Raw genomic sequence first — 15,329 nt, forward strand, 5'->3', positions numbered from 1 at the left:
GTGAAAAATGTTAAATTCAAAAATTAAGTTATCGCGGCTACCAGGCTGAAATGGGATGAATGAAAAGACGTTCAATTTGGTCTGAAAAATCCTAATGGATACATCTTGTTTTCAAGTATTTGTAATGTGTACGCATATACAAATGGGGGGGTTAGGGCGGGGTTTACTTTTTGAAAGATTTATTGTTTGGCATTACAGATGATAAATAAGAATAAAGCCAAGCTTTATAGGTTTGCTGGGTGCACGGCAAAAAAAAAGCTTATTTTTCTCTCGATTTAGTAAACTGAGAAGAAACACGTGTCAGATGCATTAATTACTCAATAAATAATTTATTCAAAGAAATTATGTTAATATAACGTTAAAAAACACTCTCCTTACCATCTACTGTTTGCTTTGTGTAATACCACTTTTATTAACAATAATTCATGACTACCGGTTTCGGAATAATCATTCCATCAACAGGTCATGAAAATAAAATTATTACGGTTTGTTATTTATACAAAAATATAATTTTGAATGAGAGAAAGAAGACGAATGAATCGCAATGGGAATATTTTTAAAAGTGGAATCGAAGATAAAAATTAGTTGGTTATTCATTTTCGGTAAATTAGTCGGTTATTTATTGATTGCTTTACTTATTTCTGATTTTTCAAAAATACTTTAGTTGTTTAAACTCATTATCGGTTATTTTAGCAATAACTTTTAAATTAAAAATTACAGTACTAATTACTTGAAAAATAGAGCAAAATAAAAATTCCCTTTTCCAACAAAGATAGCTGTTGTGAACTCACATGCATAGTGTCACTCGTTTGAGCAGTATATCTAGGAGTTCCAAATTTTACAGTATTGTGGTTGTGAATCATGGGTTAAATTGGTGAATGATACACGTGTGTAAAGTGATCACTTTACCAAGCCTATGATGGTCGTAAGCCCTTTAAATGACCATACTTACATATTTTTCAAAGTTAAGTTAATGCAAAAATAAACAAATTTATGCATTTTATCGAACTACGGTGATTCTGTTGACAATCGGAAAACACCGGAAAATATGTTTGTATTTTTTACGTAAGAAAATGTCAACAAAACGAACAAACTAAACATATTAGTTTTGAAAATATACGGCTTTTGTTAAAATAAACTTTATGCATATGGCAAAAGTACCAATTTACAAAAATTAAAAAATCTACAATTAGTAGGAAATAAAAAATACGTAAATAAGGAAAATTTTGTGCTCTTTTTATCTTTTTACAAATGGCTTGCGTAGATATTCGCATGAAACTTTTTTATTATAATATTGTATGCATATAGATGTGTGTGTTCGTTTTTAATGTAGACCATAGATTCCCAAACTGGGCAATATCGTTCTCTTGAGGGCGATATGAAGACGAATAGGCAATAACAGATTCATGAAAAAATTAATCCCTAAAAATGTTTTAAGCATTTTATATTATATTTAAAGCAAATATTTTTAACCTAATATTTAATGTATTTAAGGATATATTAAAATGTATAGTTGTCAATCATGGGTAGAATTGGTGAATGTTACACGTATGTAAAGTGATCATTTAACTAAGCCTATGACGGTTGTAAGCCTTGTAAATGCCCAGACTTTCATATTTTTATTCATCCACGTTGAGATGTTATTTTTTTTTAAATAACTCTTAATTGGAGATAATCCAAATATGTGAACAAGTATTTGGACACACTGAAAACGTTGTAAAGAATTAGCTAGTATTTGTTACGCGTGTATAAAGTGATTGTTTAACCAACCCTATGACGGTTGTAAGCCTTGTAAATGCCCAGATTTCAATATTCTTCTACACCTAAGAGTATGTTGAGATTTGTGTTCTCAAAATAATCATTTTAATTTTGTACCCTTTTTTGTAATATTGTACTACTTCTACTACTAAGCCTACTTGTACTACTTCTACTTCTAAGCCTACTACTACGGCTACTTCTACTACTAAGCCTACTACTACTACTAAGGCTACTTCTACTACTAAGCCTACTTCTACTACTAAGGCTACTTTAATTACTTCTACCACTAAAACTACTACTACTACTTCTACTACTAAATCTTCTTCTACTTCTTAACCTACTTCTACTTCTAAGCCTATTTCTACTGCTAAACCTAATTCTTCTACTAAACCTACTGCTTCTACTTTTACTACTAAACCTACTTCTACTTCTAATACTAATAAACTACCCCTTATCAAACAGCCATTCGTCTCAGATAACCATCCCTTCCTCTTTCAGAGCAAGGCTCGCTGACGATCGTGCGCCGCTCGAGCGCCAAGCGCATGGCGGGCGGCGGGGGGGCGGTGGGCAGGTCGCCCCCGCCCCCGCCCCTCGGCCCCGCCCCCGGCTCCCCGCACCTGGACCATGTCCTGGACCAGGTGGACCTGGCCACCGACAACCTGCCGTCCGTCGACACGCCGGACGCCTGCGATAAAGCTGCGCTAAGGTAGGTTAACTTCTACCCATTAAATGGTTCAGAGTAGGGGGTCGGCAACTTATGGCTCGCGAGCCACATGTGGCTCTTTAAGCAATTTGTGCAACATTTGACTCTCTTGGTTCAAGAGCTTGCTGACTTCTGGTTTAGACCAGTGGCTCCAACTCTTTGTATTCGTAAAGTCTAACGTTTTTTTTCTTTTTCAAATTCAAAATCACATTTTTATAAAGATTTTTTTTATTATTAATTAATTATTCTGCCCATAAAGGAAATTAGTCCTTTGGAATGTGTACTTTAGTTTTATTCTGACTTCTTAAAAGAAGGTTGATCAATAATTTACAAATGCAAAATAAAATGCATAAATCGTTGAATGCTAAAAGGTACCTTCAAACAATTTTTTTTAAACTATATATTTTAATAGAAAAAGGCGTTATTCATTTTTTTGCGCTGATTTATATCTTTATATAAAAGATATATAAATCTGTGCAAAAAGTCTCTCTGATTAAAAATATGTCACCCTAAAACATACTTGTGGGTTGCTTTTAACATTCAATAAATTCAGTTCCATTCTTGTAAATTAAAAATTGGCTCCCCTAAAATTTCCAAACCGTTTTGTTACACACGTTTGGCTCTCTTGGTCCAAGAGCTTGCCGACCCCTGGTTTAAAGCAGTGGCTCCCACTCATTGTCGGTTTGCGACTCCCTTAAGGCCCAGTATTCGTTAAGTCTTAATGTTTTTTTCTTTAATTTAAGTTTTATAAGTAAATACCACTGTTTCTTACAAATCTATTGTTACACATGTTTTGATACATTCCACAACATTTATAATCACCGTCTGTGAATCTAAGTCTAAATTTTATATTATTTTTTGACATCTCATCAAAGATGAAGAAGAATATGGAAGTCTGGGCATTTACGGGGTTGACGACCAATCAATAAATCAATGAAATATCAATAAAACAGTGTTATTGAATTACTAGAGTATTGTCCTTAATTTACTAGAGACATCTATTGGTGAGATGAAAAGAAGTTTTTTATTGAGCAGAAACTCTTTTATTAGTTTGTGAAGTCTGAATCCTGGATTATAATTTTTTTTTTCTTTTTCTAAATTTTAGATTAAATTTGAAATAGTTTTTATAAGAAATAGTGGTATTTACCAAGTAAAACTTAAATTCAAAATTTATTGATTTTACCACTTAGTGACTTTCAAATCAATTGATGCAATTAAATTATGTTTATTTCGTATCCACTTCTACAGTTTCATATTTACGTTCTATTTTCTTAGCGATGATTTTCCAAAACCAGGATTAATATTTTACAAAGGTTTATATTATGATCCTTGCTTTGAAAGTGTTCGGAGGCAGTAAATGTTAAGTACAAACTTTACTGCTTTGTGCCCTCCCTGGGAGACTTGAATTAAATATTTTGTACTTCAACGCGGCGTTTTCCATTAACATGCAAATTCTGATTTCAACTCCTTTCGAATAAAGAAAATCTGAAAGGTAAATGGGATCCCCGTTCTAAAGCCTCATAACACATAAAAAAATTACCGCATTGCTTTAAATAAATACCGTTTCTGCAGAAATTTGTTTCTATGAACTGTATTATTCGTTTTGTCCGACTTTCTTGTGATATATATATATATTTATATATATATATATATATATATATATATATATATATATATATATATATATATATATATATATATATATATATATATATATATATATATATATATATTTATATATATATACAATATATATATGTTTATATATATATATATATATATATATATTTTTATATTTATATATATATATATATATATATATATATATATATATATATATATATATATATATATATATATATATATATATATATATATATATATATATATATATATATATATATATATGTGTATATATATATATAAATGTGAATATATAGCCATATATATAATCAAATGATGTATATTAATTCAAAAATCAATGCTTCCTATTGTCAATAATTTCTATACTGAGTGTTGAAAAACATATCGCTCACTCCTTTCAAGAACGTCACAAATCAAGAAACTTGATTTTTCAGGAGATCGTTTTTACAATTTTTAAATAAAATGCAATGTTTTGAAAATAAATGTCAAGCCAATTATTGAAGTTTTTATGTTTTGGTAAAACCTCAAGGTTTTTCTCTCCATTTGAAAAATAATTAGTATATTTAAAAAAAATAATTAAACAATACCTTTTCTTTAAAATGCAAAAACAACACTTTCTGCCCTATATCGTGAAAGTATTAAGTTTAAAATATGCCACTTTTGCTGGGATATAGTACATTTTTTAGGCATTCTAACAACATGCACAACTGAAAATTGTCGTTTTTTTATTTTTAACGTTCTTGAAAGAAGTGAGCGATATATGAATAATTATAAACTAAACATATTTACAGTGCGTAGTACTAATTTTGCATCTACATATCATTCTTATATGAAAAAAATTTGGAATTCTGAGCATTCCCATGCTTACGATCTGGCATTTGGCTAGTTAAAGTGATCCCTTTATTCACTTGTGTACGTTCACCATTTTTCTATTATTAATTTCAAATTGCATTATATTTTAATGTACTGTTGTTAGATTGCTTTTGTACGTCAGTTGTAATTTTGATAAATGTCCAATATTGGCTGACAGTTCTGCTATCAGATATTCAATTGTTATAGATACCTTGTCTCAGTTGAGACATAAATAATTTAAACTAATACATTATCCATGGGTGAATAATTAAGTGTCTGACTGATATCAAGATAAAATTATTATAAAAATCTGAACCTCTTTCTTTTTCAAAAAACATAATAAAAAATAATAATAAACCCTTATCCGCACCCCAATGGTGCATAGGGCACTGCGTCATATAAACGCAGTGTTATCTTGATCGTATACACATGAAGGAAAGGTGATCAGCCCTCCGCTTCAGGTACCAGTCCAGGGTAATAATCGAATAAATATTAGAGTGAAAAAATCACTTATATTTATTTGATCCCCCCCTGGGAATCGAACCCGGGACCTCCAGAACGGTAGCCAAGTAGGCTGACCGTTACACTACGGAGGCAGACAACAAAAAATCTCAAGAATGTTATTAAATATCACTTATTAAGGTAATAAATATTGTGGCCATAAAATAAGCTTTTTAAAAAAATGAGTTGACACACAGACACACACACAGCTAAATGTTTGTGCGAGGTTTTTCGGTAATTTCAACTATGTGTAACGTAAAACCAACCCACATAACTTTTAAGCTCAAAAGCATTTTTCTTGTCTGGCACCAAGAATGTTAAATGCTCGCAATGAATATATTAAATTCACCAAAAAAAAATCTAAAAGAGAAATATTTATAATTGAATCCTATCAAAAGTGTCGATCCTTTCAAGGGTTTTTGTTGCTAGATGTGTGCTAATATCTGATTTATGTATTGAAATTCTAATTTTACATTTAAACCTTAAAACTTCAATCTCATTTTATTAAAACCTTTTTTTATTTATTTTTTTTTTTTTAATGAAATAATAATTAAAGGTTTCTTAACTTGATATGAAACGTCTATCGCTATGTTTATATGAAAGAAGATAAAAATCTGATCATCCCAGGGCTTACAACCTGGTATTTAGCTGGGTTTATCACTTTACACACTTATGTAACGTTCACCATTCTACCCATTTTGTACATTCATATTGCATACTTTTTTTAAGATGTATAAATAATTAAGCGATCGCTTAAACTAGACAAATGCCAGGTCGTAAACCCTGGAACGCCCAGAACTCCATCTTTTTTCATATGTGAATAATCTAGTGTCTGGTATAATACATCATATTAAAATTGTAATAATAATCTTTTAAACATCTTTCTTATAATTGGTTTATCCATTATTTATTTATTTTTATTGACATAAGTCATGAATAGTGAGGGTTAGAGTATTTTTATGTGATAATGTTTCTAAATTGAAAAATATTTTTCGAAAAAAAAATTAAATATATTTTAAATATTAAAATGACTTATTTTTATGAAACACTTATTTTTTGGATCTTCTAGGTTGTAAATGTATTTTATTTTTAATTTAATTAATGTTTTACTTATTAAATACCACTATTTCAGAAATAGTGGTTTTTACTAAGTAAAATTTTAATTAAAAATGGATAGATTTTACCACAAAGTGACTGCCGAATCAATTAATGAAAGAATTTTTTTAATATAAAAATTTAAAAAAATAAAGTTACGACAATAGTTTTGCCTTGTCAGAGTATTATCAAATTACTGATATTTTTTTTGAAAAAATAGCAATAGTTAATGCCACTGCTATTTTTTTAAATATCGATTGTATAATGTTTCTTAATAAAATGTACCCTTAAATTCAATATTTGACATAGTATATTTTTTTAAATTATTAAGTTCTACGAATTAAACGACAAATCAATTAATTTAAAAAAAACTATTGGTCTAGGGCCAATAAAAACATAAAGTGAATATGTTTTTTTTATTTGATGCTATTTAGTTTTATTGGAAACATTTTCCCTATTATTTTTTTTAATATGTCACTTCGATGTCGTGTCGCGAATATATGTTATCAAATATTCTCTGAAGTTGTGTTTCTTTCATTAATTTTCAGGTTACGATGCCTTTTGCGTCAGCTTCATCGCGGGGAGATTCCAGCTGAAGTGCTTCAGAAAAATCTCAACTACGCAGCACGAGTCCTGGAAGCTGTTTTTATAGACGAAACCAAGTGAGTCTCATTTCAGTTTTATAGTTTTCTTCATTTTGTTGTCTACGGATTATGTTTGTGTCTCAGCAGTTACTTTAAAACCGTTGTCTGATTTCAGGTCAAAACAACCCAAATATATTATAGAAGGTTGTTGAAAAAAAGTATCAACAAACTACTTTATATTATATGCTATAGACTAAACAAAATGTTAGTATTAAAACAGAGCAAAATGAGTATTAAATTACAGTATGCTTTCAAGTAATATTACGAAAATAGGTATTTGTTTTCATAAAAAGCTTAAATTGGCAAAATAAAATTAGTAATTTTAAACTTCAATATTTATTTAATATCACCCTGAATTAGTACCAGGACTTGCTTTCACGTAATTAATGATCAAGATAATACGGCATCGATTTATCCATTGTCTTTTGTACTATTGGGTGAGAATAAGGATCAAAAGAATAATTAATTTGGCCATATTACCTACATTAAAAGTTAAAAAAATTATTTTAAATTATTTTTTCGTAATACAATCCATAAAGATGACAGTATTGTATAAAAGTCAAATTGAATGTTAAATTTAGAATAAATGAAAATATTTAAAAGGCCACAACTTAAAAGCTTTTAATTATCCGAAAAATCAAATTGCTTATGTTCCATTTAGTTATGGCATTCATATTCGTATTACGTTTAGGAGTTCCACTCAGCGGATACATCTAAATCAATTCATTTAGTAGTAGTTAGTAAATATAAAATTCATCCCCACATTATACGTAATGCTCGTATAAAGAAAACACCGTAAATATGATTTTTTGCTTTTGATTTTTTTATTAAGTTTATTAATGAAAAAAGGAAATATAAACAAATATTTGAAACTAAAAATATAAATCACTGCAGAGGAAGGAGTCAAACCTTCACCCTTACCTTAATTTTATCCATTAACTTCAGTTCAAATCTGTGCTTAATTTTCAATAACAGAGATCAAGTGGTATTTAATATATTATTCCCAAATATCAAGGATCATTTCAAATAATTAAAATCGATATTTCAATTATTTTCCTAAATATTATAACTGTTTACCTACATACTTAAAATTAAGTTAAACTCTCGAATCCTGGACTCAGCGCTAATTATTTCAAAAGCCTACTTGAACTAAATGGAAATTCTCTCGATTATATCTAACAATATTCCATAACATAAACCTTGAAAATTCGCCTTCCTATTACCCTCTTACTATGTTTAAGATAGCTGTCTGGAATATTAATTCGTCAATTTCTGAACTTTTTTTTAACTTTGTAAATAGGTTGAAAATAATAATTTTCAAAAGCAAATTTTATTTTCATGATAACATTTTATATTACAGGGATTTTAAAAAATTGTTTAAAAAAAGTACAAACTTACTTTCGTAAATTTGAGAATTTAAACACGTGTTTAAGTGAGTAATATCAGTTGAAAGCATACTGAAAAATGAGAAAATATTCTTCCCTTTTCGTGGATTTTTGAGACGTTTTTTTTTGTTAAATAACTTGTGTGAGTATTATACAGAGCAAACAAATTAAATGTGCTGTCAAGAACATGGTGAATTATGGTTTCCAGTTGAAAGGATTATTTATTTTCAAGTTTTTTTTTAAGTTCTTAAACTTGCTCGTATTTCTCTTACCGTGCTTGATAATGTTAAAATTAGAACACAAAAAGTGTGGAAAATACAAATGACTTATCAGTAATGAATGAAAAACTCAATATCGAATCATGTAAAATTGAATTTGTATTTATTTATGAATAGTTGATTTAAAAATAACTGAAATATTATATCAATGTGTTGATTTAATTAATTCGATATTTCAACAACTTTGCACTCCACACTGCGTGATCATGAATATGACTCTTGTAACTTCGAAAAAATATATAAACCCGGTGATACCAAAAGAAAACATATAATCGTCAGAGCATAATGATAGTGTGAATCATTCATAAAAATAGAAATACCTTTACAGTCATTGAGCTGTTCATTTTGTCAAAACCTAAACTATAACGTATGACTCTCATAAATTCATTAAAATTACGAAAAGACATCTAATGGTCAGTGCATAGTGACGAAATAAATCTGAATCCATATAAATACAATTTTTACAGTTGCAATATAATGCTCTTTATATTATGACCTCAACGTATGCCTCATGAATCCATCAAAGTGACGAAAATTATCTATTGGTCATTGCATAATGCTAATATAAATCTGACTGCATACAAACACAATATTTAGAGTAATTAAAATTGTGTAGGGTTGTGGTCCCGTGGTTAGTGTCGCGGACTCTTAAGTCAGAGTTTCTCGGTTCGAACCTACTCTACCACAATTTGATACCTATTTCTAATAATGAGCCGCTAAGGCTCACAGAAATAGTATGAAATTGAAATATTTGTGTGAATAATAAAAAAAAAACAAATATTTTTATTTTATTAAATAAAATACTTTTAATGCTAAAATGAATGTCTCTAATAAATCTTTCAAACGAAAAACATCTAATTGTCAGTGCATAATTACAATACAAATCTGAATTCATACAAATATAATCTTTACAGTAATTTGAATGCTCACTGTGTCATGACCTCAAATATATATCTCTCATAAATCCATTGAAGTGACGAATACATTCTACATACATGTCAATACTGTTGGTTTACCTGGAAAATGAGACGTATATGCCTGTTCTAATGATGTCACCCGTTGACTGTCCACGCGCGACCTCAAGTTCCGTGGAAGGCGGCGAGTCGGCTGCAGGGGCGGGGGCGGCGGGGGCGGGGGCGGGGGTGGGGGCGGGGGCGGTGGGGGCCGGGGCCGGGGCGGGGGCGGGTGACAAGCACCAGCCGCCGAGGACGCCCACCGCGGCCGTGCAGAAGCGCCGGCTGCGCACCCCAGTCTGGGCCAGGTCACCACGCTAACTACACCACTAACTCCCTATCCCTAACACGCGCCCGACCCGGGGCCCTAGGTATATGTACCGCGGGAATGCTGCGAGGGCTTTGAAGATATTGAAAAAGTTTTCACTTTATCCTGCCGGCCGCGCGATCGCAAGAGACGCAGAGTACTGCACTTTACTGAACTCGAATGGAGCAAAGCTAATTTTACTCCAACTAGTCTTATGTTCAACTATCTCTACCTCCGTAGTGTTATGGTCAGCATGCTCCGCTACCATACTGGAGGTCCCGGGTTCGATTCCCTGGGGGTTGGTAAAATAAATATAAGCGATTTTTTCACTCTTATATTTCTTCAATATCACCCTGGTCTGGTACCTCAAGCGGAGGAATGATCACCTTTACTTACACCTGCGTTTATATAATGCAGTGCCCTATGCACCATCGGGTGCTGATAAGGGTTTGAAGTGAAGTGAGGAAGTCTTATGTGTCTTCAAACCCTCATCAATGGTGCATAAGCACTGCATTATTTAAACTCAGTGTTATTTGATCTGTTGACACATGAAGGAAAGGTGATCAGCCCTCGGCTTCAGGTACCAATCCAGGGTGATATTGTATAAATATTAAAATTAAAAACTTCAAATTCAAAGCATACTTCTTTTGCAAGGATATTGCTCATAGGTTCTTTAGATTCTGTGGCAGGAACCTTCCTCTTTCGAGCGCGTGTCCGGCGAGCAAAGCACATTTTCTTGACTAACTTTTTTTTTTACTTTTCCCTTTACATCTCGACGCACTATCATTACTGAAAGCTTTCTATATTATCTTCGAATACCCACCTTATTGTGATGTTTAGTGGACTTCTTGGCCATAAATTGTTGATCTTTCGTAGAATTTTAATTTTTTAGGACTTAAAGTACTTTAGCTGGACGTGACTTGTTGTGGAGTTCCGGACTTGATTCTTCCTGTCGTAGATGATTTGATGTCTTCCTATCTCCTTCTTGACTTGTATCTGAACGACTTCTTTGAACTGTTAAATATTCTTGTTATATTTTTTTTCTCTTTGACAGCATGAACACTTTTCATTTTTTGTTTTTATTTTTGCTAATTTTATTATTTCTCTATAAGGAATCTCGCAGAGAGAAGTGAATGCTGCAAACTATAGCACATTATTTTCAATATTTTATTGCACATTTTTTTAGTCCATCGAGTCACTGCTAATTCGGCATTTTTTTATCAATCCTATTTGATTAATATCCGAGAGCATGATTAAAAATTTAAAATATAATTTTTATGAAACTTTATATAATGCACAACCAATTTTAAATGATTTTGTAGGGTTTAGTCAAACTATATAAAAAATATATTGATTTTTACTTGGTAAATAGTACTAATTATAACACTTTGTATTATGACAAGTGTTTCGATACTATCAGTATCAAACATCGGATAGTGATAAGTACATGGAAACACGTGTCATAATATATATCACGTAATACGTGGTATTTACCAAGTAAACCCATAATTTGAAAATGGATGATATACTTAGTACCACAATGTGACTGCCGAATCAGTTAATAAAATTAAGTATATTTAATTTATAACGATCAAATTTCAAGTTATAATTATTCAAATTCAAACGTGCTTGTGCAATCAGAGGCTGTATATGTAATTGGAAAAATAAGCGTTTGAATAAGTATTTTGGGGTAAAATGTCAGTAAATTTAAAAAAAATAATAATTAAAGATGGTTGAAAAAAACTACCAAATTTATTTGAAATCGTCTTTCAATTACTCTTTGCACCCTACCGTGCTCATGACAGTCGTTATTAAATAATCGGGATCCAAAATGGAATTTACGAAGCCTTTTCCACATTTTAAACGAACGCGGGTTGACGGGATATTTACCCTTAATAAATTTTAATGATTAAATTTAAAACGCTTTAATTTAAATCAATTTAAAATATTTTCTATTAATTTTATTTTGGCACTGCCGAACCTTGTGCTATTGATAGCTTTCAGATATATTCATTGACGGATCTCGACATTCAAACGGCCGATTTTTCTTTAAGATTAAAATTTACTTTGAAATATACCTAATTAACAGAATTTAATCATGGATGTTAGGAATGTAATAAAAACTCTCCACTCAAATTGAAAATGAGTTTTTTTATGATTATATAATCTTATCGCAAAAAGCATTTCAAAATAATACACGCGTTTCAAACCCATCTTTAGCCTTAGATCACCAAACTGAAGTTAGTATTAATTCATAAGTATTTTAACGATTGAATCAAGAGTAATGATTAAAGAAAACACTTCGTTTTTTACCACTTGAGTTTTATTATAGACTACATGTTTCAAAAGTTAAACTTCCATCATTCAGGTCTGTATAACAACTAAAATATTAAAATATTATAATATTTTAGTTATTATACAGACCTGAATGATGGAAGTTTAACTTCTGAAACATGTAGTCTATAATACAATAAAATCAAGTGGTAAAAAACGAAGTGTTTTCTTTAATCATTGTAACATGTCTTACCACAAAGTTAATGCCGAAACAATAAATAAAATAGAATCAAGAGTATTTGAATAATAATAATAATAATCTCGGATGATTTATAAAGCGCCATTTTCGTAAAAAACTACCTCAAGGGCGCTTATACAGGTATGGATTATGATATGAAAATGATAATGAGAGAGAATTTTAAAAAATGTATTAATGAAAAACGTCGTCAGGAACCGCCGTATTGTTGCGCTTTCAGGACGCCTCACTGTGTAATGATAATGCCAGAGAGCAGCTTGTTAAGGTCCCGTCATTGTGGATATTCAACTGCAGATATATAAATATTTGTATTTCTTCGGCTTTTTTCAAGTAAATATTTATACTACTTTTTAAAATATCAAAAAAGTGGGAAAATGAATATAAATTATAACAAAACGATGAAGTTGAAAAATATAAATATATTGCATATATACCAGACCGCATCACAAGCCGTACACTGGCTTGTTAAATTAAGAAATATCAGGAGAGCATGAGGCAATGAAAGAAAATAATGCTTCGCATTTTTTACTAAAGTTTGGTGATCCAAGGTAGCAATTACTTAAATATGTAGATAAATTGTTGACAACATTCTAAATAGTCTAGAATTTGTTGAAAGTTTTCGGAAATATATTTATATTTTCGCACACCGTATACGGATACGGTGTTTAAAAATGATGCGGAATGCATCGAAAAATGTGTCACAATAGTTTTTAAGAAATATTGGTTTTTCCCAAGAGAAATTTGTATTCATAAATTAAAATTTTAAAATCAAACATTGATTTTTAGACTCTACGGAATTATATTTTGAAGTTAAAAATACAAAAATTGAAATTATGACAATTGTTTCGCCTTGTTGTAGCATTTTCTTAATCTACACATTAATTTGAAAATGCCATAACAAGGTGAAACTATTGTAACAAATCTATTTTGTATCTGTTTTTAACAATGAAATACAATTTAGTAGACTCTAGAAATCAGTGTATGATTTTATAATTGAATATATAAATTTTAATGATGTTCTACAAGTTAAACTCCAAATCTATAAAAAAAAATTAACTAAAAATGAACAGATTTGGGACTGCCGAGTCAATAAATCTAATTATTTTATTCATAAATTATCCTACACAGGATAATTTTAATTGTGTTCCTAACATCCTCAGCCGAATTTAAATGAAACGTTTTTCATTGCTTCAGCAGCGTTATTTAACAATGATATCGTAAGTTTTTAAAAATTCTTACAATAATATAAAAAGAGTTACAAATTAACTCTTCAATAAAATTGTGTTTTATTTCATATTACGATTACCACGATTAAATAAATAATTATTTGGAGATATAAAAAATAACCGTTTCCACAATACAACAGGTATTTCCGCCATTCCAATTATTTTTCCCATCCCTTGTTGTATTTCAAACCTGTCATGTCTCAGATTGTGGACAGATCCGCCACTGAACGTATCGGATTATCATTTTACCTTTTCTTTTCATGTGAGAATAATAATGATTTACTTTTCTGTTCTGTTTGTGTCACCAGATATTGTATGTTCCTGTTGATGTTGGTATTACACTATGCTCATATTGTATATTGTGATTGGTGTTTGTAGACCTGTGGTATCGCGGCAGCAGTCGGCTCCAACCCTCGTATTTAGGTGTGTCGATGTCAACCAACCATCCGTTTATGGCTTTCACGTTTCATTTCGCTTAGATATTTCTATTGGCTTTTTACTGTTTTGGGTTCAGCTTTTCACACCGCTTATGTATGCGTATTTTAAAAAAAACTCTGAATATATATATATATATATATATATATATATATATATATATATATATATATATATATATATATATATATATATATATATATATATATATATATATATATATATATATATATATATATATATATATCGTTGTCGTACAGGAGAAAGTGACCAACTACCAAAACGTAAAATGTTCAGGTGGGTCATTTAAGTCACTTTTGCTTGGCAAGAAAATAAACACCAATGCAGTTAGTCATTTTTAACAGATCAATATAATATATTTCCAGTTTGAAATCCTTTGGGATTTTTTTCATGGCAATATTAAGCTAGTAAAATATTAAATAGTCAATGATCACGTTTTGGCCAAAAATGCACTTGGTCACTTTCTCCTGTATGACTACGATACGTATAGTTATATATGGACGCGCAAGCAAAAATTTGTAAAATTTTAAAGGTATTGAATTTTTTTCCAATTATTATTTTTTCTTAATAGTTTTTAGATGATCAATTCTATCGTTTTATATTTCCAAGGGAGATCATAATTACAAACGTGTCTGTCACTCAAGATTTGAGGAATTATGATTACAATGTAAGGATCATGTCTTCACGAGAACAAATCTACCATTTCATTATTATTATTACAAATTTTAGATTTAGCTGATTAGATATATCTACACATTTGATTTGTTTACTTTTCACCCTACACGATTGATCTTACTTGTGTCTAGCTAATTATGTATTATTTTTTATTTTAAAATAAATTGAATAATTTTTTCGATAGTTTTTTTTTAATTATGTCACAAATTACGACACTTATAACGAGGAAGCCTCCAACTGGATTTTGTAATAAATATTATAATGCAAATTAAACGGAACTGTATATGTCTGTTCATTTAAATAAATTTGTTTTGCCGTTCAA

At 30.2% G+C, this 15,329-nt stretch overlaps 1 protein-coding gene across 3 annotated transcripts in view; it reads left to right on the forward strand.

Moving 5' to 3' along the window:
• The window catches only part of LOC148305716 (dual specificity calcium/calmodulin-dependent 3',5'-cyclic nucleotide phosphodiesterase 1A-like), a 356,882-nt gene that overhangs the window by 304,379 nt on the left and 37,174 nt on the right, over positions 1–15,329 (forward strand). For all 3 annotated transcript variants that reach the window (XM_088266283.1, XM_088266281.1, XM_088266282.1), the window contains exons 4-6: positions 2,257–2,464; positions 7,102–7,215; positions 14,255–14,299. In XM_088266283.1, the coding sequence (XP_088122409.1) occupies positions 2,257–2,464; positions 7,102–7,215; positions 14,255–14,299 (367 nt within the window). The remainder of the gene's footprint in view (positions 1–2,256; positions 2,465–7,101; positions 7,216–14,254; positions 14,300–15,329) is intronic.

Source organism: Brachycentrus maculatus, unplaced genomic scaffold (assembly GCF_059751285.1).
Source record: "Brachycentrus maculatus isolate JH-2025_06_01 unplaced genomic scaffold, ASM5975128v1 h1tg000263l, whole genome shotgun sequence".
In the NCBI taxonomy this organism is placed as follows: Eukaryota; Metazoa; Arthropoda; class Insecta; order Trichoptera; family Brachycentridae; genus Brachycentrus; species Brachycentrus maculatus.